The sequence below is a fragment of the Pseudophryne corroboree genome, chromosome 5 (genome assembly GCF_028390025.1).
Source record: "Pseudophryne corroboree isolate aPseCor3 chromosome 5, aPseCor3.hap2, whole genome shotgun sequence".
NCBI lineage: Eukaryota > Metazoa > Chordata > Amphibia > Anura > Myobatrachidae > Pseudophryne > Pseudophryne corroboree.
In genome coordinates this window covers 224,984,865-225,010,079 of record NC_086448.1, presented here as the reverse complement: position 1 = coordinate 225,010,079, position 25,215 = coordinate 224,984,865, and the positions used below count along the sequence as shown (strand labels likewise).

At 44.2% G+C, this 25,215-nt stretch overlaps 1 protein-coding gene and 1 pseudogene across 5 annotated transcripts in view; both read left to right on the top strand.

Moving 5' to 3' along the window:
- Positions 1 to 1,293: 1,293 nt before the first annotated feature.
- PFKP (phosphofructokinase, platelet) overlaps positions 1,294 to 25,215 on the top strand; it is a 185,923-nt gene continuing 162,001 nt past the window's right edge. For 3 of the 5 annotated variants that reach the window (XM_063922153.1, XM_063922154.1, XM_063922150.1), the window contains exons 1-2: positions 1,295 to 1,809; positions 21,396 to 21,469. In XM_063922153.1, coding sequence (XP_063778223.1) covers positions 1,725 to 1,809; positions 21,396 to 21,469 — 159 coding nt within the window. In that variant the 5' untranslated portion in view covers positions 1,295 to 1,724. Of the gene's footprint in view, positions 1,810 to 21,395; positions 21,470 to 25,215 lie in introns of all 5 variants that reach the window. The other 2 variants (XM_063922151.1, XM_063922152.1) reach the window with 2 other exon arrangements.
- LOC134930734 (5S ribosomal RNA) lies at positions 9,180 to 9,298 on the top strand (annotated as a pseudogene).

Genomic DNA, 25,215 nt, shown 5'->3' with positions numbered 1-25,215 from the left:
ATCGGATCTCTCTTCAATCTAATACGCGATACTGCGCTCACGAGTCCGGGCTCCCCGCTTCCCTGTCAAACATGCTCCCCCGCTGCCCTGTCCCTCCTCCTAAGAGCTGTAGTCAGGACAGCTGAGCGACGGCTCAGCTGTCCAATTGCTGTCCGGCTCAGTAAGCCTGTGGCTCAGTCATTGGCGTGCCACAGGCTGCATTGAAGAAGGAGGAGGGATTCTTAGCGAAGTACTGCTTGCCAGCAGCATAACCATTAATGTAAGGCTGGCTATATCTTCATTTATTTTACGTTTGGTCATATGTTATATATGTGTATATATATATATATATATATATATAAACAAAAGAAAATAATCAAATTGCGCTAAAAATTTGCCTTAAACACAATACTCCTCAAGGAGGATCAGCTGCTAATCTCCAAAACAGTCCTCCTGCCAGTTGAGAACCAGTGGTTGAAAAGTGTTGATAGTTGTTTGGAGAGCGCTCAAGTATGCATTAAAGTCTCTTTGCAATCTCTCTATAGTATCTCAAAGAATAGTCACGGATAGTGGGATGATCCTGAAAAATACCCTCGCACCAGATTCACCAGACAGTAAAATCACTCGTTAGTCCTTCGCCAAAATTAATAAAAATTCATTTATTTTTTTAAAAAGTTTATAACTCTTACTTTGATCGTTAGACAATCATGGAATATGATCTTATAAGGACTAGCTGTCCACCCCAGCCGGGGAGGAGCTCAATGACAGCTTGTCCACCCACTATGTCTCATCACCCAACGCGTTTCGTCTAAACATAGACTTCCTCAGGGGTGTTTTTATATGTAAGAGCGATGTCCTAATTGTAGAACCGTAATGCTTGGGAAAGTATCCCTAAACACGCACCACTAAAAATCCTAATGCTAATATCCTAAATTTAGAGGAATATCCAATGTAGGGTACTGCAAACTTCTTAAACCAGCGTACAGGAACAATTCTGACTCTCTAATACAGCTTTTATTTTTTGTTAGCTGCAATCTGGAGCTGCTGTCCTCAATGCTGTCCTTACACAGTGTAAGGATTAGAGAGTCTGTATTAGAGAGTCTGAATTGTATTAATACTTATTAATTGAATTATTAATTGAATTAATTAATTGAATACGTATTAATTGAATTAATACTGTAGCTCTTCCTGGAGCAGCAGCAGCTCTGATATTCCTAGCTAGGCTGTTTACTCAGCGTTGGCTAGAAAGAGCCTCAAGGGGATGTACAGTAAGGCCACACCCACCGGCGACTTTCCGGCATCAGCATCAGCGGCCAATCACCGCCCACTTTTCTGTCTCCGACTCCAGAAGCGCTGCAGCCTGCAGCCCGGAGAAGGGCGTGGTTACCGGGCGATGGGCGTGTCTCGCGGTCCGGCTCTCGGTTGCTGAGCAGCGGCAGTGTCACAGCAGCAGCTCACACTGTGGAAAGGAGGACGGAGGAGAAGAGGAAAAGGCGGAGATCAGGGCTGCAGCAGCCACCCACACCCCCTCCGTGCTGCACTCATCGCTGCAGCCTCCTGTCTATTCATTTCATGCACACTTTTATTTTTTATTATTGCCTACAAGGATTTTAATGCTATGAGCGTATATATTTGCAGGAGAGCTAGCACTGCACCCTGTGCTATAGAGTGACACCTTATATAGAGCCAGCGTTATACACATATATATTTATTCCTGGTGGCACTGAGTGAGGGCAGCTGCAATCATGGCACAGCCGCAGAAGTTTTTTGAGAATCTTTCGGGAGCCGGTAAAGCGATCGGTGTCCTGACCAGCGGGGGAGATGCCCAAGGTAAGGATGCCCTGTGCCCCTATGGCTGCTGAGCCCTCTGTCCCTGCTCTGTACCCACTGTCACCTTATCCCGGCTGTCACATCTATCACTCCTGTTCCTGTTGCCTCTCTCTCTCTCTCTCTCTCTCTCTCTCTCTCTCTCTCTCTCCTCTCTCTCTCTCTCTCCTTGTCCCTGATCCCAGCAGGCAAGGTGCCAGGCTGTATGCCCCAGGTGCATACATAGGAGAGTCCTGCAGATGGAGAATGGGGATCATCAGGTGGCTGGTCCAAAAATGGTGGAGTCCCCTGTAGGTCAAGCAGCAGTATAGGCATGTATGGGCCTGGATAGATCTAATACCTAGGCCACCTACTGGCACATTGCACAGGTACCAATTCATCCTGCCCTGATATGTGGGTACCACTTGTAGGGTGACCATAATATCCCTTTAATCTGGGACACATATGATTTACACAGGTTCTGTGGCTGACTAAACTGTAGCCTGAATTTCTTCTGGTTTTAGCCAGCTACAGAACCTGTGTAAATCATATGTGTCCCAGATTAAAGGGATATTATGGTCACCCTACTTTTGGCTCAGGGGGTATGGTATTATGGGCAGTGTGGAAGAGGTTACACTCTATGGAGACATGTTACTGTATTTGGATACATAGTATATCTCAGGCTTACAGTGGCATCTACAAATATAGACGTACCCGTCAAACAAGAGTGATGATATGATAACCAAAGTGAATTTAGGCCACCGCCAGCACCAAGACCAGTGCTCCCAGTATATGGCAAGCTATTTCCCAGCTCTACCTGTTACGTCTTCATCACAGACACTTGTAGTTACATCTCCTGTAGTTGTTACACAGACCCAGGACCTGGACAGCAGGTGTCCCCGGCTGGAGGTCCATAGGACAGTGTGGAGGAGACTGGTCACCTATGGCAGGAGGCGGGTCCCATGCTGCTGCACTGCGGTCTTTCCCTGCGATGACTAATATTACATAGCAATACGATTCCTCCTCATCCTCCCCATTACTTCCCCTCCCACACCGGCCCTGTATTACAGAGCGCTCTTCTCACTGTCACTGCTCATCTCCTTTACTATTACTTCTTACACAATGCAACAGGTGGGGGATCTCCTCCTATAGGGGAACTACATGGCCCGGTGTGACCGGTTACCCGGGGACGGCCCTTTTCCCATCACAGCAGCTGCAAGGCCGCAGGTTACAGTGGAGCACGCATTGCTGCACTGTGACCAGATGCCCATTACTGTCACCTGCAGCACTGACCCAGTGCATTCCAGTGACACCAGCAATTACCCTGCTATGTCCTCCTCCAGAGTCCTGCTGTCTTCTAGGACCACGCCGCAGCCCCAGCCATCTAATGGGACGTGTAACAACGTGTCAGTCACTAGGCAGCCATCATCGCTACAATGTATAGCTTACCCATCTCACTGTAATAGACACACCTTTCCCTTGCACTCCTACCCTTTCTATGCTCCCAAATCCGTCTAATAATCCCATTATCACCTGGGTGTTATAATAAATGTTACTACAGTATAATTATATATAACACTATTATTGCACATGCAGTTGTAATACGAGCAAATGATGCATCTCGTGTCTGTGCATTAATACCCAGCGTCTGTATCATCTTCCATCCCTCCTCGCTGCTCTCATCCTCCTCCTCCCTCCAGCCTGTGTGTGTACGTGCGGCCATGGGAGTCCTTGCAGGAGGCAGAGAGCTTCCTCTGAGTCACACATTCCGGGGGTAGCAGCTCCCTCATCATTACCTTCACATGCCAAGGTCTCAGTCCCCCCCGTCCCGTCCCCCCTCCAGCCGCAGCAGCACACCCACTGACACCCCACTCTCGGATTCACTAATATTAACCCCTCTTCTTCCAAACCATCCTTTCCTCATCCTCTGTACAGATTCACTTGCATAATTAATATTCAATCACCAGACAGGCCTGGTTCACCAATGTGTTGTATTATGTCTATTTGTAGGGAAGCTTACAGTAGGATGTGAAATGTGATATACAGTAACAATGTTTATTATTGGCTTGGGAGTTGATTAATAGTTAATTGACAATTGTCCTTGAGGTATTGACTCATAGTGATATATGGTGCTGCACTGTGTATAATTGTAGTTGTGTCCCTGGGCGTAGGAAAATGACTAATTTCAGTTTCATGTGTGTTTCTGTCATTAGAAACCAAGGAAGTGAGGTTTTCTGTTCGTCTATCTGAAACTAGAAGTGTGTCTGGTTACTGTCACCGATAATGACAGTTTTTGTGAAATATGTATGAAGTCATGCAAGGAAACCACATAGAAACTTAGAGCTCAGGGGGCTGAAGCATCATGAAAATTAAGCTGTATATAAAAATATGTATATATATATATATATATATATATATATATGTATTATATTATAGGGAAAGTGATTCAAATCATTAAAATGCCTATACACAGTTGAATCCTCTGAAGGTGAATTGGTCAGCGGTTGAAGGGCAGTGGTTGTGATGAAAGGATGCATTAAAATAGCCACTGACTATCAGATGCCTTTGCTTCTATACAATCATGCAAGGTCATTAGGGGGCAGGATGCATATTTAGAGAAGAGATTGCACTATGGGGATGTGGCTTGTTCTGTTATTAGAGCCTGCTGGGAAAATAAACCAGGAGGCCCTTAGCTTAAAATAGACCTTTTATCATCCACATTTAAACTGAAAAATATTGTTGTGCAACTCAGATATTGAAATTGAAGCATAGCACTCCTCAGCTTCCTCTGCCAATATTACCATTACAAGAGTCCAGTACATTCAGATTTATGCTGTAAAAATCTCCATAGTTTATTAATTGCTGATACAAAATTTCCACCTGCAATATGCCCACATCTGCAGGGCAGTAGAGTATGTCATCTACATAAAGTGATATTTTAGCATATATACAACAGAGCCTGTGAATATCTGGGTGCAAATACAACATACAAGCTAAGGGTTCTATTGCTATAGCAAATCATTTGGGGGAGTTTGGGTTGCTGTTTCCCCAAAGTAAATGCCTTTAATAGCATCCACCAAAATTACAATGCTTGACGGTGACCCATATGTAATATGATTGTATTTAAGTTAATATATAAACATCTGATATTAATTAATGTAGATGTATGGGAACCCACCCCCCTTCCTCCATGTGACTAGGATGTTTGATAGAGAGTATCCACTTATTTGATAGTTTTGAAATGTATTTAATATTTTAGGATTTTCATATCTGAATTAAGAAGAAAAATGAGTCTATATTACTACATTAATTATATATCTTTTTCTGGATTGAAGAGGCAAATGCAGTATTCATATGGGGGTTTCATGGGATCATGGTCAGCTAAAAAAAACAGTAAGTCCCTGTCTGTGCCACAGCTTCAGTCATAAATCAGATAATAATCCAGTCTTTGTGGCAGAATTATATAACTCCAGCAGTCTGGGGACCAAGCCGTTCCTAGCTAATTTATGTAATGCAGTTGGGAGATCATCTTTATATGTGGATTTCTTTTTAGGAAAGGAGGCAAATGTAAATTGTTCTTCATCTACAGACAGGGCTGTCTTTTAATATGGGCTCAATGGGCTCTTACCCAAGGGCCTCAGGAGTATAAGGGCCCTAGGCTGATAGCTGAGGGTCCCCTCTTTCTTTGGCCACCAGATTTTTGAAAACCGGGCCTGGGGAACCGGAGATATTCGACTTGAAAGCAGTGGTCCCCATCCAAGCCTGTTAATTGCTCTTTCCAACCAGATATCTCTGGTTCTGTCTGACTTAGAGTTTTTCTGAGGGTATACTCCAAAATCTGGGACTCTCCCCTTTTGGTGGCCACTGGCTGCTTGTCTCTACTATGTCCAGAACCAGAAATATCAGCCTTCAAGCAGCCGGTCCCTGCTCCAGCTCCACACACCTAATATGCAGTTTTATATTTTCGTTGGTGAATTGCTCTGGCTACTGAACTCCTGATCCCCAAGTCCCCAGAACCTCCTGAAAGGCGTGACTCTAGTTTTTTTTTATCCCATTCAAAGATAAGAAATATATTTTCAGGAACTTGAGATATCTGCAGTCAAGCAATCTGCCCTCCCACCGGAAAATTATAAATATTAAGCCCACTCCACTATCCACCCCTCCCCTACGTATTAAGCACCCCCTACCATCCTGGAAGTCATGTATCAGGGCTTCTTCATTCAGCCCAATGCCCCCTTCTACAGTTTAGCCACATTTGTGCAGTAAAGGAGTAATTAGTAGAAATTACTGCTCCAGGTCCTACATGCTGAGCAGAAGATAGAACACCCCCTACCGCCCGCAGGACATCAAAGCTGCAGCTGATAGCACCCCCCATCCATACCGCTGGAGGATGGGTAGGGGACCCAGTGCATTGCTGTGCCCAGGGGCCTACACTGCTGTTAAGACGGCCCTATCTACAGAAATGATAACCTCCAAACATATCTGTTGTCACATGGCATGACAGGGAGAAGTACCCTTTTTTGTCATAATCCCTGGTACTGTAGCATAGTAGGATGTAGGATACTTCTTCCCTGGGTTGGTCATTGGTGAGATACTGTAAATGGTGTTGAGTGGACAGTCAGAGTTGTCCCTTTGAAGATACCCAAACTCTGTGCAGTTAGCTGGGTGTTACCATGTTGTAATCAGTCTTAGAAAAAGATTTATCGCTAGCAGGGAAGCTGGGGTAAGCAGTTGCAGGATGATGTGTACTATTTGTTTCTATATTTAAACTATTCCCACTGACTCAAATATAGGAAGAAAAAAACCACGTCCCAGAGGGAGGAGTCTGACCTTAATGCCTCAAGGAATTTATCATGAATTTTCCAACAATCCACTAAGTTCCTAGAACTCTTCCACTTTGTTTACAATATTTAAAAGTCCCAACCAAGAGAATACTTTATGGGAATATTTAGACTTATTTTTATACCACAACCATAACTAAGGTGACTTGTACGGGTTCAGTATGATTTACTGACGGACACAATACCGACGGTTATAATCCCGACAGCCTTTGACCTACAGTCAAAATACCAACACTGTCAAAATAACGACATTCATTATGCCGACATGTTCTAAATGTCGACACAGTCGGAACACCGTCATTTGAAATGCTGACATGTCGAAATACTGACATGAGTCTTTCAGGGTTCTGTGTCAGTGTCGACATAGGTCGATATGGACACTGTCTAAGTGTAGCGCGTCCCCTCGCATGGCTCGCTGCGCTCGGCACACTATTATATTCCCTCCAGGTCCACTGGGTTGGTAAAGTATGAACAAGTCTGTTCTTGTGAAAAATTTCCTTAAAAACGCATGTCGGTATTTCAAATGTTGGTATTCTGACTATGTCGGCATTTTGTTCATGTCGGCATAATGAATGTCGGTATTTTGACCGTGTCGGTATTTTGACTGTAGCTCAATGGCTGTCCGGATTATGACCGTCGGTATTGTGTCCATCGGAAAATCAACTGCTACCCGACTTCTACGTATATACAGCGTTCCAGCTCAAGGCTATATACTATGAACATAATTCTGAGTAAAGTTGAACACATCTATATTTTTACATACAATTTATATGTACTGTTTTTAAAACCGTGTGCCCTTTGTGAACACAAGTATTTTAATTGTAATTTTAAATAAGAAATAAAATAAATCTATGTGATCTTATACGGTTTTATATTTATACTTATTTTTATTAATTTTAACACACATGCGCTCTTTCTATATACTAGAGTGTCTCTTGAGGTAGTTTATCATTGAGGCTGCAGACATTCCAGGATAACATAGTAACATGAGGGCCATAAATCAGAGGGTGAATGAGTTGATGTGGAGCTACAGTAGAAGCCATATACAGAATAGAGCATATTTTGTTGCCTGTAGCAGTAACGGCTTACATGGTGCTAATAATAAGCACATGTGACGTGAGACAAGAAATAGGGGACTTATAGTAAGCAAGGGACAATATGGAGAAAATCATTACGGGAAATTAAACACTAACCATGGGGCCTAATTCAGATCCCGAAGGATGTACAAATGTTCAGTATATTACACATGTGCCAGACCCATAGTGCACATTTACAGCACTGGTCCTGCATCTTTGGACGCACTATGGCTGCAGATGTGAAGAGTTTGACAGCCTGCAGCCATTTGGGGTCGGGGAGGCGGTGGTGACGGCCTCCGTTCCCCAAAACAGAGGTGTATCGCTGCCGTTTTGGGGAGCACTGAGGCCAGGTTCTCCATCAAAAGACGAGATTTCCTGGCCTCTTGGTCATAGCTGGGGCAGTTGTCTTGAGCTGGCCGATGGCGTTGCAGGTGATCAGATGCTGCATCCTAGGAGGAGTCTGCTTACCCCAGACGCTTCCTATGCTTCCTTCCATGCTAGTGCATTGCTGCTTCTTCCATGTAAGCAGCAGCAATAGCACCTTTGTTTCTATTCACATATGAATTAGGCCCATTTTTAGCATTTGCTTAATACCTAAGTTGTAAAATTGCTCCTTTCTAAGCTCAGTAAAGTACAGAAACACATAAGTAACACAATAAGGGAACCTTATACATTTGAGGGTACCCCAGGCATGTTACCTCTGACCTCATCACTTCTGCAGCTGCAATTCGGGTTCTGACCCAGCCATCACTGTATAAGGGTCATGTGATTTGGCCTGTTGGTGGAAACTTCTCCAACATAACAGATGTCTCTCTCGGGGTTGCAGTGAGAAAAGTTTGTGAAAATCACCTGCATCATGTGACCCCACCAAAGGTTTTTGTTATATAATTGTATCTGCACAAAGACTACATATTTTTGAGGTGTTGGGTTCGTGTGACTGGCTGTTGGGAGACTGCCGGTCACCATACCGACGGCGGGATAATAGGTGACACTTTGTATAAATGTATAAATAGTAAGGGGTACTTACCAATTCACTTTAGGAGTACTTGATAAATATTTACCATCTCTTATATCCATATCCTATGCCAAATTGTTTATATGATTGAACAGTTAGCTGCCTTTGCAGCCCTAGTGGTATATTCTAAGGGTATTGTCATATTGTCACACGGTACCTTTCAGTGATAGAAGTCAACTGCTTCTTGCAGCCCATGTGGTCTATCCTAAAACAATTGCATCTGTCTGCATTGTGTTATTGTGACAACTAAATACAAATATTTGTATCTATCAGTGATATAAGTCAGCTGCTTCTTGCAGCTTATGTGGTTTACCTGAAAACAATTGTATCTGCCTGCATTGAGACACAGTGCTGCCTAGACACATTTTTATGCAATACTAACAACTCAATATTCCTGATCACGGAACCACATTTTGCTAAGAGTGGCAGCCATTTTCTATGCTGAGAGGTATTTACCATTTTTCCTACAGTCATACCATGCTGGACCTGCCCGATCTCGTCTGATCTTGGAAGCCAAGCAGCACTGGGCCCGGTCAGTACCAGAGAGGGTGACCTTCTGGGAATACTGGGTACTGTAGGCCTAATAGGTTACATGCCTTTCTTTGATCAGCAAAACGCATTTGCAAGCTAATATTGCAGAATACGCATTACAGCTGACCACTCAAACAGGAGTCCGGTGATACAAAAGCCGGTTCTTTCTTGTGTCTCTCATATGAAATATACATGTGTATATCCAATCATAAACCGATAGAGATAACAAGAATTTCTATTTTCGCACAGGACAAATGTCTAACATTAATACTCGCTTAAAATCCAGTGGGTGTATAGACAAACTTTCTGTCACCCACTTTTAAATAAGCGAGTGACATATCATTATATCGTCTTCTACACATGCTATTTAATACTTGTTTTAACCTATTTTTCTGATTTATGCAGCGATGCTTTTTCTCATATGGCTAATTAATTAATTTTTTCCTTACAATATTGCAATATATTTATTTTATTATTTTTTTCGTCTGTAGAACATATTAAAAGTTAAGTTTTAATGCTTCATACACAATTCATGGCTTCATAATTCCATTATCCAGTTAATTCAAATAAAGTGTGCCCCAGAGAGACATACCAAACAGCCTTTCTTTTGCTTCTTTGCAAAACAACCTTTTACAGTTCTTTCTGAAATAATGTCCAGGAGCACCGCCAACCCTGCCCTGCCCTAAAAGCCTTTTTAGGCAAAATTGGCAGCTTTATGTTGGTCTAAATTCTAATCTCTTATCTCATTAGTATCATACTTGTCAAGTAATGTACAATCTGGTCCAGTGCAGATTCCCAAAAAAAACCACCCAGTATAGATTTAATTAGGTGCAAGGTTTACCCTGAGCCTAATGTGCTAAACTCCAGAGGGTGGATTTGCGGGATCAGTACGTAATCCCGCCGAACGGGATCTCGGTGGTCGGAATACCGACACCGGGATCTCGACTGGCACAATCCCGACAAGGGGGCGAGCGCTACGCTCGGCACACTCATTTATTAATCCTCTATGGGTGTCGTGGACACCCACAGAGGGAGAATATGTCGGGATTGTGCCGGTCGGGATCCCCGTGTCGGTATTTCGACCGCCGGGATTTCGTCCGGCGGGATCTTGACCGCATCACGGATTTGCAGACTGTGCATTTAATGTGCGTGGGAGCCCATAGATTCCAGCACTTTGCGCAAAACCCATGGGCTACTGCACGTTAGGTCATGGTTTATGCCAAATAATTGAATAGCTCCAAGCATGAAACTCTGGGCTTTCCCCCTTGCGGCAATCCCAGTGCCTAACTGAATTACCACCTGAGGTACATGCATGGAGAATCCAGTACAAATGCCTTACTTTTCAAAAAACTAGATCTACAGGGTATATTTACTAAAGCTTCTAAAATTGAAAAGTGGTGATGTTGCCCTATCAGATTCTGTCTATCATTTTCTATGATGCAATAGAGAAATGATTGACAGAATTTTATTGGTTGCTGTAGGCAACATCACCACTTTTCATTTTTAGAAGCTTTAGTCAATTTACCCCTATTCTTGCCCCAGTCTGTGTATTTGGTGGTAACCTGCCATGGACTGTGAGATCAGTACACTCTACTGCAGCTTTGTCTAGAAGAAAAGACAGGTAACTATAAAAATATGGTCTGATTAGTTTTCCTAATATGCTGTCACCTAAAGAAGGGCACCTTTGTATTTCAGTGACGTGGTAAAACAGGTGACTTTAGTATAAGACGTGGAAAGGTCCATCTCTCACTGTACTTTGAGTTGAGGAAAACATAAGGCCCACTACAAATCTCATAATCTTATTATGCAGGCATGGCGTTCAGCCTTACAACTACTTACTGCAGTACAGTCATTGTGTTTTTTAAAGCTTTCCATGCAACTTTGACATTCTACTTTAGAAATACACTGAAATACAAACTAGTGTAATAGTTTGCATTGTATATCACTACTTAAACATATAAGTGCTTATAATGGCCACAAATGCATGTCTCACAAACTGAGCATTAGGGGACTGAGTTGGAAGCAAGTGGAAATGTTGGGCCTGGTTCAGATGTGAATGGAGGTGCGCCTATCACCGCAAAGTACCGATTATCGGTCAGGGAAGCAAATGCACAAATGGAAAGAGGGCCCTACTCATTAGAGCTTGCAATCTATAGTGAAGGCACCTGTGATAGATTTTAGTGAAATCCGCAACATGCATGGACTGCCTAGCACTGGCAGTGACTTACCACTCCCTGCTAGTCACAGCTGGACAGGCAGTCTTAGAGGAAGGTGTTTTCTTCCCCTGGGACTGCCTGTCTGGACTGCGATAGTGGAGAGTGCTTTCCATGGGAAGCCACTCTGCTTCTATTATGGCATCCCTATCTGGCTTTTAGGGGGTAAACATCCAGCTGCGGGAACTTTAGTAGTGCAGAGAGTGAAGAGGCGGCCATCCGTTCAACAACAGAAGCCGTTGCGAGACCACCCGCTAATACTACATCACCAATGTACATTATCATAAAGCGTGAAGCATAACAACACACTGTACGTCAAAAAAATATGATACAAATCTTAATTGCATGGGCGCCATCTACAGTGGTAATAGCTACATGCTTTTAGCCTATGGCGGCCAAGATGTAGATTGTGCCAGAGGGCTCATACCATAACTGGTGGCCGCAGAAACCGTGGGGGACACAAGAATGCCATCTCAGACACGTTAATGTGTGGCCACTATGAGTCACACATAGATGACTCCAGGGCCACCCCTATGCATCCATAGGGCTAATAGCAGGTAATAACTGCACATGAAATATTTGCCCCTGACTATGCTGGCAGGCAACTAAGATGCATCAGTTATAAAAAAATAACACATTTTACATACTTATGTGGCGGCAACTATGTGTCACACAGCGGTGACCTAAGGACCAGCCACATTCCCACCAGTTGTGTGGAGGCCACTATGTGTCAAACAGTGGTGACCCCAGGACTAATCATGTCAAACATGAGGGCAAAACAAACAAGTATAAACATTATGACCATTATGTGTCACACGGCGGTGACCCCAGGGTCAAATAGATGAAATAAGACATAAGTCATCTGTAAGGGAAAATCAATTAAAAAAAAAGGATTGGTATGTTTTTCTGGAAAGATTTTCATAGGGACAGACCCTTGCCCCCCATCTTTCAGTTGTTGCATCATATGATATGGGCAAAGTAATTAAAGAAAACACATCCATGCGAAACTCCTCAATGAGACTACCAGGTGATAAACTTTTTAGTTTATGTATCCACTGTTCTCTTTGTAAAAGGATCTTTTCTCTGTCACCTCCTCTCTGTAATGGTGGAATTTGATCAATAAAACAACACTTGAGTTGGTTAATGGTATGTTTTTTTTGTCTCTGAAGTGTCTAGCTACAGTAAGCTTCTTCAGGTCTACTTCTGTTGCTGAAGTTCCGTTGCTGATCCTGCCCAGCAGGGGTCGACCACAAATTAATGCATCCGCAATTAAATTGCAGACGCATTGTGGGGTGCCGCCACACAGATGCTGGACGGCCCTGCCCCGTGCCTGGCAGCCACTAGCATGTGAGTAGATGGACGCAGATCTTGCTGCGGATGCAAGATCTGCATCCATCTCTGAATAGCTCCCTTAGTCTTTCTTTCAGCATTCTGCTGCTCTTGCCGACGTAGATGAGATTACAAGAACATCTCAAAATGTATACAACAAATCTGCTGTTGCAATCAACTGTATGTATGATGCCATATTTCTTGACATCTTGTGGGTTAATAAAGTGATCACCTGTCAGGATGAATTGACAATTAGAACAACCCGTGCATTTGTACATGCCTGGTGCTTTCTTGAGCGAATGTGTGGACTTGTGTCCAGCTTTTTTTTAAGAATATGTCACAACCAGTAAGTTCTTTAGATTTGGGCCTCATCTGTACGCAAATCTTGGGGCATCTCCAACTATATGTGATAATGTTGGCTCACTGGATATAAGATGCCAGTGTTCAAGATTTTTTTTGCGTATAAATCCGGAGGCAGTGGTGAACGTACTGCAAAAGATGAGTTTGTCTGATCTTGTTTCTGCATCAAAACATTTTTTGTTTAGAAGATCTTTCCTTCTGAGCTGTCCAGTCTTCCTGAGGGCCTCATCAATGTCTGCATATCCCTGTTCCAGAAAATGCTGGTCCATCGTAGCTAGGGCAGCAGGTATTTCAGAAGGATCTGAGGTGATCCGCACTGATCTAAGATGTTGAGAAAACAGTAAGCCCCTTTTAAGGGGTCCTGGATGTTATATATTCTGGTGAGCAATTCAACTTGGCATTTTGAGATATACACATCCAAAAAATTGATGTGTGTACTTCTAAACATGAGGCTAAAACAAATGGATATTAACTGCCATTGCCATCACTCACTTCCACCAAAAGGAGGATCCAGATATGGACTTTTTATGATCATCATTGTGGACGGATGTCTACAGAACACACCACCACACTTCAGCACCTATATGGAAACCCAGTGATTCATCCTAAACAGATAAACCTCAGGCTTCATACCTAGAGACTGTGTTGAGCGCTGCCTCACCGTGGATTGAATAATACCAACTGCTTTTATTCTAAGTGCTTATGCATTTATTGTAGAGTAACAGCACAGCGCCGGCCTTCTATAATTATTTTAAAATGAATGGAGTCAGGCAGAGTTCAAATAGTCAATGAAAGAAAGAAATTCAGTGTCTCCCCCTTACAAGATAAAATATGAGTAATCTATGTAGTGCACATAGAATAGTAAATTGTCCTTGTATCTTGTGTTCCCATTGATGTGTATCTTTTCATAAGCTACAATGCAAATGTTAGCATATGACGGGGCCATATTGACCCCCATCGTCGTCCCTTTTGTAGATAAATGTAGATAAATAGGAAGTAGTTTTTGTTCAAGATGACGTCAGTCATAAAAGACATGTATTCCATTGGTAAAGCAACGTAAAGTGAGTCAGTTGTCATGAGTTGACGACATGCTTGTGTCCACTGTGTGTGTGGCTTGTTTGTGTATAGGCTTGACATGTCTAAAGTCACTGACTGTTATGCACACCAGTGCCAGCAGGAATGTACTGGTGTCTGAACGGTGAGGGATGCAAAACAAATGAACTCACAGACAGACTGGGGAATATGACATTACATACACAGAAGGTGATAGGGTAACAAAATAAACACAAAGTGAACAGAGAAGCCCAAAGGCTAAGAAACTGGGTGTCTCCCTAGTATTAGGAATGCTCAGATGGAAAGAAGCAAGATGTAGTGATTTAATACGTAGAGAACCCGAAATGCTGTTGCTAAGGGCAACAGCAAAACCCTAAAGGGTTACCAACGGGTGTGGCAGTAAACTCCTTGGTCAGAGATGGAATAATAGACACAAGGAGAGTCTCCACAATCCTAGTCCTCACTTGCAGTGCACTGGTTCAGCTTACTGCCACTAAACTGACACCTGAACACCTTGCACAGTGAGAAAGGATTTTGGCAGGCAAGTCTGAGAATACAGCCGCAAACTTGCTAGGTTCACAGAGTAGCAAAAGAACCCCAGCAGGTTAAACGACTGACTCCAGTCTTACTGCTAGGTCTGGATTGGCAGAGTGTAATACCAAATCCCAAGGCCTATTTGCAGTAAGCAACAAACAAATACAAAGTTTACACAGTACTAGCTAGCTTTCAGGAACTGACTAACTAACAAAGATTCAGCAGCATCTGCCTAACCTGAGAAGAGGGTTTATATAGCAGGTGCTGTCCACGCCCCACTCAGACCTCACAGACTGTGAGCACAAAAACCAGCACCGGATCCCCTGCCGTGCACAGAGCCTGTAACCACTGCACAGCAAAAGACCCGAACCGGAGTATCAGCTACGCTCAGGTTACTCCGCTAGCACTTGTCTCCCAGTTGCCATGACGACGTGGCAGCACAGAGCAGGAGACCCTAACAGTACCCCCCCTCTGACGAGGGGTCAAAGAACCCCTACCACCGGGTTTATCGGGGAACTGCGAGAAGAAAGAGCGTAACAGTCTGGGGGCATGAAGATCACAACTGCGCACCCACGACCGCTCCTCCGGGCCATACCCCTTCCAGTGCACCAAAAATGACAGCCGACCCCGAACCATCTTGGAGTCAAGAATCCTTTCAACAACAAACTCCCTCTGGCCACGTATCAGAAGAGGGGAAGGTCTTCCACTGGAAGAAGGATTACTAATCGCCCGTTTTAAAAGGGAACAATGAAATGTTTTATTGATACCCAAAGAACGGGGTAGATCTAACTGAAATGCCACCGGATTGATAACCCTAGTGATCTTATAAGGACCGATGAACCGGGGGCCTAACTTATGAGATGGCTGTCTCAACTTCAAATTCTTGGTAGACAACCAGACGAAGTCCCCTAATTTGAAGCTGCAGGGTCTTTTCCGCTTATCAAAAACCCTTTTGGTCACTAATGACACAGACACAAGGGCTTTCTTCACTTTCCTCCAAATACCTCTAAGGACCGAAACCACAGAGGAACCACCAGGCGTGGAGTCCAGGGGGTCAAAAGAATTGGCCTTAGGATGATGCCCATACACACAAAGGAAGGGAGAGATCCCTGTAGCAGAGTGAGCCGCGTTGTTATAGGCAAACTCCGCCATGGACAGATGAGCAACCCAGTCAGTCTGACACTTGGAGACATAACACCTGAGGAACTGCTCCAAGGACTGGTTCACCCTTTCAGTCTGCCCATTAGACTGCGGATGGTAGCCTGACGACAAGCTCACAGAAATCTGGAGATCGGAACAAAATGCCCTCCAGAATTTGGCCACAAACTGGGATCCGCGGTCAGAGACCACATCAAGTGGCAACCCGTGGAGGCGCGCAACATGCAGCATAAATAATTCAGACAGGCGTCTGGCCGATGGCAGCCCAACCAATGGAACGAAGTGCGCCATCTTCGAAAACCTGTCAACGACAACCCAGATGGCTGTCATCCCAGAGGATTTGGGCAAGTCCACCACAAAATCCATTGAAATGTGGGTCCATGGCTTAGATGGAATAGAGAGTGGATGTAATGGGCCAACAGGAACCCCTCTAGGAGTCTTATTTCGGGCACAGATGTCACATGCCCGAACCGACTGATCCACATCCCTAGCCACCGAGGGCCACCACACCGCCCTAGACAGCAACTCCCGAGTTCTGGCAATACCCGGGTGACCTGCCGACTTCTTGGCATGGAATTCCAGGAACACTCGCTGTCTTAACCTAGGAGGCACAAACAAAAGACCTACCGGAAGGTCTGGAGGAGCCTGCTCCTGTGCTCTAAGGACTAATGACAAGAGGTCCTGGGTAAGAGATCAGTACTAATTGCCGCCGGTCGGAATCCCGGCGGTCGAAATACCGACGCCGGAATCCCGACCACACAATCCCGACAGGGGTGGTGAGCGGAACGAAGCCCCTTGCGGGCTCGCTTCGCTCGCCACGCTGCGGGCACGGTGCCTCGCTACGCTCGGCACACTATTATATTCTCCCTCTATGGGTGTCGTGGACACCCACGGAGGGAGAATATGTCGGGATTGTGGCGGTCGGGATTCCGGCGTCGGTATTTCGACCGCCGGGATTCCGTCCGGCGGCATCCTGACCGCATCCCCCGGGTAATGCCCACTTTAATACATGATGGGGACACAATGGGCAATGGCTCCTCGGTGGTCTCCTGGATTGGAGCAAAACTCTGCGAGAGCGCATCAGCCTTGATGTTTTTTGACCCAGGGAGATATGTTATCAAAAAATTAAAGCGAGCAAAAAACAAAGCCCATCATGCCTGCCTGGCATTGAGGCGCTTCGCTGACTCTAAATATGCCAAATTCTTATGGTCGGTGAGAATTGAGACCACAAATTTAGCCCCCTCAAGCCAGTGTCTCCACTCCTCGAGTGCATCCTTAATAGCCAACAATACCCGGTTACCCACGTCATAATTCATCTCGGCAGGCGAAAATTTACGGGAAAAGTAAGCACAGGGATGAAGGCGATTATCAGACACCCCCATCTGAGAGAGCACTGCCCCAATACCCATCTCAGAGGCATCCACCTCCACCACAAAAGGACGCTCTGGATCTGGGTGTCGCAGCACCTTGGCCGAGACAAATGCCCTTTTGAGACGGGCAAAAGCCGCTTTGGCCTCACAAGACCAGTGAGCAACATCCACCCCTTTCTTAGTGAGTGCCACCAAGGGCGCCACTATAGACGAAAATCCAGCGATAAATCGTCTATAAAAATTCGCAAAGCCCAGAAAACGCTGAAGCGCCTTCAAACTAGTGGGCTGCACCCAATCCAGGACTGCCTGTACCTTGGAACCCTCCATTTGGAAACCTTCTGGGGAGATAATATATCCTAGAAATGCGATTTGCTGAACTTCAAATTCGCACTTCTCCAGCTTCGCCCCAAGCCGATGGTCTCTGAGTTTCTGGAAGACTAAGCGTACATGCTTCCGATGTTCCTCCAGGGAATGGGAGAAGATTAGGATGTCATCTAAGTATACAACTAAGAATCTATCCAAATATTCCCTGAGCACATCGTTCATGAAGTCCTGGAAGACTGCCGGGGCATTACAGAGCCCAAAAGGCATCACCAAATATTCATAATGCCCTGAGTGGGTATTAAAGGCAGTCTTCCATTCATCCCCCTCTCTTATTCGGATTAGATTGTACACACCGCGTAGGTCAATCTTAGAAAAAATGGTGGCAGTACGAAGCTGGTCAAACAAGACCGAAATGAGAAGCAGTGGGTATGAGTTTTTAATCGTGATACGGTTCAATTCCCTGAAGTCGATGCAGGGTCGCAACGAACCGTCCTTTTTACCCACGAAGAAGAACCCCGACCCAACTGGAGACTGTGAAGGTCTGATAAATCCCTTAGCCAAGTTCTCCTGAATGTACTCTGCCATAGCCTGAGTCTCAGGACGTGACAGGGAGTACAACCTGCTCTTGGGAAGCTTAGCATTCGGTAACAAATCAATGGCACAGTCATAGGGGCGATGGGGAGGTAGTACCTCTGCAACTCTTTTGGAGAACACGTCCGCAAAATCTGCATAACATCCTGGCAAACTTAGCTGCGAAAGCCTGACTGGAAGGCTCAAGCAACTCCTGAAACAATCAGTACCCCAACTAAGAATCTCCCCAGAGACCCAGTCAAATTGAGGATTGTGGGCCCTTAACCAGGGTAACCCCAACACCAATGGGGCAAAAGTACAGACAGTCACATAAAAGGACAATTTTTCAGAGTGTGTGGCTCCAATAGACAAAGAAATCTGGCTAGTGCAAGAGGTAATTTTACCCTGGGATAATGGTTCCCCGTTTAACCCACAAATCTCAATTTCCGATGCCAAGGGTACTAAGGGAACAGAGTGTTTCAGGGCGAATTGGCGGTCCATAAAAACCCCGTCGGCCCCACTGTCCACAAAGGCCTCAGTCTTGACAGTTTGACCGAGGATCTTCAAGGTCACCGGAATGATAAAAGTCTTCTTGGGAAATTCTGACTTCTGGCCTGACAGGATATTTCCCATCACCCTCAGGCCCTGAAGTTTTCCGGCTTTTCTGGGCATGATACTACCACATGACCTTTATTCCCACAGTACAAACATAACCCCTGCTGTCTCCTCCGCGTCTTCTCACGCGAGGAGAGGCGGGTAGCCCCAATCTGCATAGGCTCCTCGGAAAATTCCTCAGAGTCTGAGGTTCCCTTGGGAAAGAAGGAAACCTCGGTCTCCCTTTCAAGCCTGCGCTCTCTCAGCCATCTATCCACCCGAATGGATAAATCATTAAATTGTCGAGTCAGGACCTGCACCTGATCGACCACCTGTTGCAAAGTATTTTGAGGGGTATGCTCCATATTCCCACAAAATTTCAACAGGAGTATTGGGCTGCTGAATATGTTATGCACACCAGTGCCAGCAGGAATGTACTGGTGTCTGAACGGTGAGGGATGCAAAACAAATGAACTCACAGACAGACTGGGGAATATGACTTTACATACACAGAAGGTGATAGGGTAACAAAATAAACACAAAGTAAACAGAGAATCCCAAAGGCTAAGAAACTGGGTGTCTCCCTAGTATTAGGAATGCTCAGATGGAAAGAAGCAAGATCTAGTGATTTAATACGTAGAGAACCCGAAACGCTGTTGCTAAGGGCAACAGCAAAACCCTAAAGGGTTACCAACGGGTGTGGCAGTAAACTCCTTGGTCAGAGATGGAATAATAGACACAAGGAGAGTCTCCACAATTCTAGTCCTCACTTGCAGTGCACTGGTTCAGCTTACTGCCACTAAACTGACACCTGAACACCTTGCACAGTGAGAAAGGATTTTGGCAGGCAAGTCTGAGAATACAGCCGCAAACTTGCTAGGTTCACAGAGTAGCAAAAGAACCCCAGCAGGTTAAACGACTGACTCCAGTCTTACTGCTAGGTCTGGATTGGCAGAGTGTAATACCAAATCCCAAGGCCTATTTGCAGTAAGCAACAAACAAATACAAAGTTTACACAGTACTAGCTAGCTTTCAGGAACTGACTAACCAACAAAGATTCAGCAGCATCTGCCTAACCTGAGAAGAGGGTTTATATAGCAGGTGCTGTCCACGCCCCACTCGGACCTCACAGACTGTGAGCACAAAAACCAGCACCGGATCCCCTGCCGTGCACAGAGCCTGTAACCACTGCACAGCAAAAGACCCGAACCGGAGTATCAGCTACGCTCAGGTTACTCCACTAGCACTTGTCTCCCGGTTGCCATGACGACGTGGCAGCACAGAGCAGGAGACCCTAACACTGACAAGGAATCTTGAGTGATCCCCCTGACTCTTTTTAGTTTCCTTAGAAAATATATAGCATCTTCAATGAAACTGGAGGTATTTCTCACCAGTGGCTGACGGTAAAGATCCACCAATTGGGTAACTGTTTGGTTTAATGAACCCCTTGACAAATGTATCTTTTGGGGGGGGTCAAGGATTTGTGCACCTTAGGTAAGGTATATAAAAATAGTATCTTGGGGTGATATAAATACCTAGATAGCTCAAGATCTATTTTGCAGGAAAATCCAACTATATATTAATCACTAATCAGGCATCTTATCTTGACTCATTAATTTGCAGTATACATGTCAATCCAGTAGATGGCACACCATGACAAATGCTACATATCATAGTGTCGCTGGTCATGTTACTTGCAACCTTTCATTGTTACTGTATGTTAAGTTGCAACGGAATTGGGGGTCTACAAAATAATATTTGTTTGACTAAAGTGAATTTAGACTGGATTGTAAAATTGATTGCCTCTTAAATGGGATTTTGTGGTTTCCATTAAAATTAGAAAACAGTGGATTATTGTTTAGCGGTGTACTGTCACAGGGACAAACACTCAGGTCTTTAGGTGTAGAATTCAGGACCAGCTGCTTCTCCTATGAACAGCTTTACAGTATGTGGCTTACTCACAAGTTGGTAGCCCCAAGCATTTTTTGTGTTAATTCCTGAAGAAAAAATTGCAAATATTGTTTACAAAGACATTTTTGGGGTAAAATTTACTAAGGTGTTGGTTTTATAGAAGTGGAAATGTTGCCCATAGCAACCAATCAGATTCCACTTAACATTTATTTACCTGCTTCTAGAAGATAATAGGTAGAATTTGATGCTATGGGCAACATCTCCACTTCTAAATAAACTCACACCTTAGTAAATATCCCCCTTTGTGATTAATGATATTAAATATACTTAATATCACAATATTAGATGCCACTACTATCTTTGTAAAATTAGTTCCATTCAGCAATAACAGACATACATGCGTGCGAAGCCGCACGTAAATGCTAGTAAAGAACAATTCAAAAATGTAATCTTTTGCTCTTTATTGTATACAAACATACAATGTACTGTAATTTAAATGTACATGTAATCCAGGGGTATTAGCATTCAGCTCTCCAGCTGCTGTGAAGTGAAACATTCCAGCATACCCTTCCACAGTTTTGGCATGCCTTAATGCCCATGGCAGAATGTGTAGTATTTGGGGGGCTGAATGTTGAATACCTCAGATGTACAGTAATCTAATTTAAGACACGTTAGGCAGAATTTTTTTTATTGGGATTATTGCACTAACAGACCTTTAATATGTCTTCCAGGTATGAATGCAGCGGTCCGTGCTGTGGTTCGTATGGGAATCTATGTAAAAGCCAAAGTTTACTTTGTCCATGAGGTAGGTTTCATAGAGTTGAATGTGAAAATAAGCGGAGGATCAAAGGCGACAACTATAACAACACAATGAGATAAAATAAAATATCAAAAAGTGTGAATTATACAAGGACAACCCACCACTGAAGGGGTTAAGACACACATCTGGTAGCCCCAGGTTCATTTTGACGGTGGGCTACTCCACTTTAGTGTGTCAGTCGGCCCTCATGCAATTTTGTAACCGGCGCTCACCTCTCATATAATGACACGTGGTGCTCCGCAGTTTCCACGTTGGTGATTCACAGTGGTGCCATTTGTCCAGTCACGATGCGCCTTCACCACAGCAGCAAGCTAACAGTTCACAAACTGCGCTATGTCAAAAATACTGCCGCCCTTAACCCAAAAGCCAATAATCATCCATTTTTGCAACTCTGAGAATCGCCCCTTTTACCCATGACAGCAACAAATGTTATGTGTGCAGACGGCCTATCGCACACCTTATATACCCACCTAGCCAGCACACAATGCGTAATGTACTTCACGGGCCATGCGCTGCCGACATCAGATGTAGGAGATGGTCATAATAATATGACTCAATCATGTAATATATATATATATATATATATATATATATACACACACAGTATATATATATATGCAAATATATATATATATGCAAATAAAACAATGTTGTAGTGAGACTGCGCCAGAGGAGATGTGTATTGACTCCCCAACAGATTGCTATTGTAATCTTGAAGTTTATGAATAAACAAATATAAAAAATGTACAATGTTTCCATTTCATACATTTATTAAAAACGTTTTTTTTAGTATATAAAAGACCATGATTGTATATGATCAAATTAATAACATTTCATCTGTGTTACAACCGAATATCCTTCTCCCTGATCTCTTGTAGAGAAGATCTGGGAGTCACAACTGTACTTTTTACAACCCAACGCGTTTCGTCACTCACAAAGACTTCATCAGGGATATAGCTTCAGTCACAGTATTGGTATAATAATCTAAGGTGGTGTCATGGACAATGTTCATAGGATGAGTTTTCTAAAAAAAAAACTGGGGCTAATTCAGACCTGATCGTAGATGTGCTAAATTTAGCACATCTACTATCAGTCACACTGACATGCAGGGGGACGTCCAGCACAGGGCTAGTCCGCCCCGCATGTCAGTCCCTGCCCCATCGTACAAGTACAAAAGCATCGCACATCGGCGATGCTTTTGTACTTCAGGAGTAGCTCGCTGGCAGGGAGCTATTAGTCACTGCCCGGGTCGCATCGGCTGCGTGTGATGTCACGCAGCCGTCGTGCCCACCCCTCCAACGGTACGGGCACGCCTGCGTTGCTCGGACCGCACCCCCTATACGGCAGCTAAACACCGCCGGCCCGCCTCCTCCTGCCCAATCAGGCAGAGGCAATTGCAGGGCTACAACAGCCATCGGCTGTCTGCCATACGCTGGCGCACTGCAGCACCGGCGCAGTTCAGACCTGATCGCTGCTGTCTAAATCGGCCTCACTGAGTATATAATAAAAACCAATTATTGGTCAATTGAATTCACCAGAGAACATATATAGGAGGTTCTGCCTAGCTCCAGTGCTAGTGTTCTTCCAATGGTTCCCAATTAGTGAAGATATATAGTGAAGATAGATTCACTAATTGGGAACCACTGTGTTTACATGTGTGCTTTTGGGGAGTATACGAGAGACTAACAAAATTTTATAGAGCCCAACAATTATTATACAGTATTTATATTTTTCTACAAATCTCCAGACTGTTAAAGTCTTTCTCAGTACATGCTAAGCACATTGTCCGGTACATACTAAGCACACTGACAGTGACAGTGATAAGGGTTGTACTTTGAAGTTATCATACTGAAAGTGATTCAGAGTTTACAGTATGCCCTGTGTGCTCTGCTTATCATTTATTAAACCTTTATTGGCTTAAACACTGCACAATATTACCTCTGTTTCTAATGATTAATCCTGAGAGTTATAAAATGTCTTTATGACATGGGAGGTGTGTTTTACCGTTATTCTGTTTTTTTATACTGAGTGTAGCTCAATTCAAGATAGATCTTCTGTCATTGTATATGCTTGCCTTTTCCTTTCTGCATTCAGTATATGACTCTTATGGTAGCACTCCATCTCCCATGATGCTCCCATATGTGGTAGTTCTTAGACCGCACCTGGAAATGTCTTCCAGCACTTGCAGCAGGAATTGTTTGATGTACCATCCCCAAGTGACGGTGCGCTGCTGCAAGAGTGGTATGGTAGCTACATGACCAGTCTTGGCCACAAAAACAGTTACCATCTGGCTGACCACGCTGCGCTTACGTCGGAATTTTCGTGGTCACGCACCTCCATGTGGGCTCCACTGAGCCCACTGTTGTTTGGTCCTATGGTCGAAACTGTAGATCCAGGATTCATAGCAACTGATCTCCCAGACATAGTTTGAGTGATCGCCATCAAACCTGGCCAGCATGTTGTGGCACCAAATCACCTGAGTCTCCTCCTACTCTCAAGTCAGCTAATGGGGCACCCAGTGTGCAGAAACCTTGCTCAGGCCAAGCTTTTCATTGGATATCAAGCAGATGGATCCCAATGAGATGTCTTTCTCCTTCTCTAACTGGGCCACAGTCACCCTGGCGTCTTCCTCAACTATGGCCCGCACAGCAGCAATGTTGTTCTCGGTGGCGGTGGACACAGTCGGCTGTAGCACTCGTCATCGTCTAGGGAACGTCTCCTGCATCAAAGTTCTGCAGACCACTCAAACACAGTGGTTTGGGAAGGTGCCTTGTCCACAAAAGCAACTTGCAGTCAGCCAAAACTCTCCTGCTGTCACAGACCACTCTTGTAGTCATAGAAGATCATGGCTTTCCAGTGGCCTCTGTTGGGCTCCATAATGAGTTTATGAAGGAAGTGAACATGACACTGACTTCTTTGGTGTGCAGTGCTGCTTATGTATGGTTCTATGCCTTGACATTTCACAAGAACTTTAGTCAGAGATTACAGTTCACAACCAGACAGTCAGATCGTGTCTACTCTACCTATGCACTGCACATCCGGAAACTTATTGCACACTCCTTGTATGTTAACTGAATGCTAGGAGCAAGTTATCTCACTTATTCTTGTTACATATTTGCCCACTGTCCCGACGAAAGCTCTGGGACTCCCGAATTTGGGGGAAAGTCTCCCATCTATTGGTAAAGTGGGCAAATTCCCTCGAATCCCAAAGACTGATTGTGAAGTAGGCGCAATGCGGGTCTTGATGACTACGAATTGCCTCATTTTGTTGATAATGTGATTTGTAGTGTTCCGCACCTGTCTCACCCACCTGCCTCCCAGAGCGAGACATGCAAAAGTTGGCAAGTTTGTTATGCACACATGTTATCATGTATGTATGTATTTTTTTTTTTTTACTGAGCAGTGTAGTTTGAGAAAGGTATATATGTACATGGCTCAGACTGTCACACATTACAAATTTCACTTTTCTCCTAGCTCAGTGTATATTGACTAATAGTTTTGGTCTTTTAGGCAAAGATTCATCTATTTCAGTTCAAACGTGCCAATTTTGAGGTTTGTGATACAGCACTGCCCGGTAAATCAGTACAGTTGAGGTGCTTATTTCTGCTTTTAAGGAAACATTGACATGAGTAAAAGTAATCAATTCGTTATGTATGAAGAAAGCTACTAGGCTTTATAGACAAAAATGACACAGAAGTTTTTTTATTTCTATTGTGAAAATGTCCGAATCA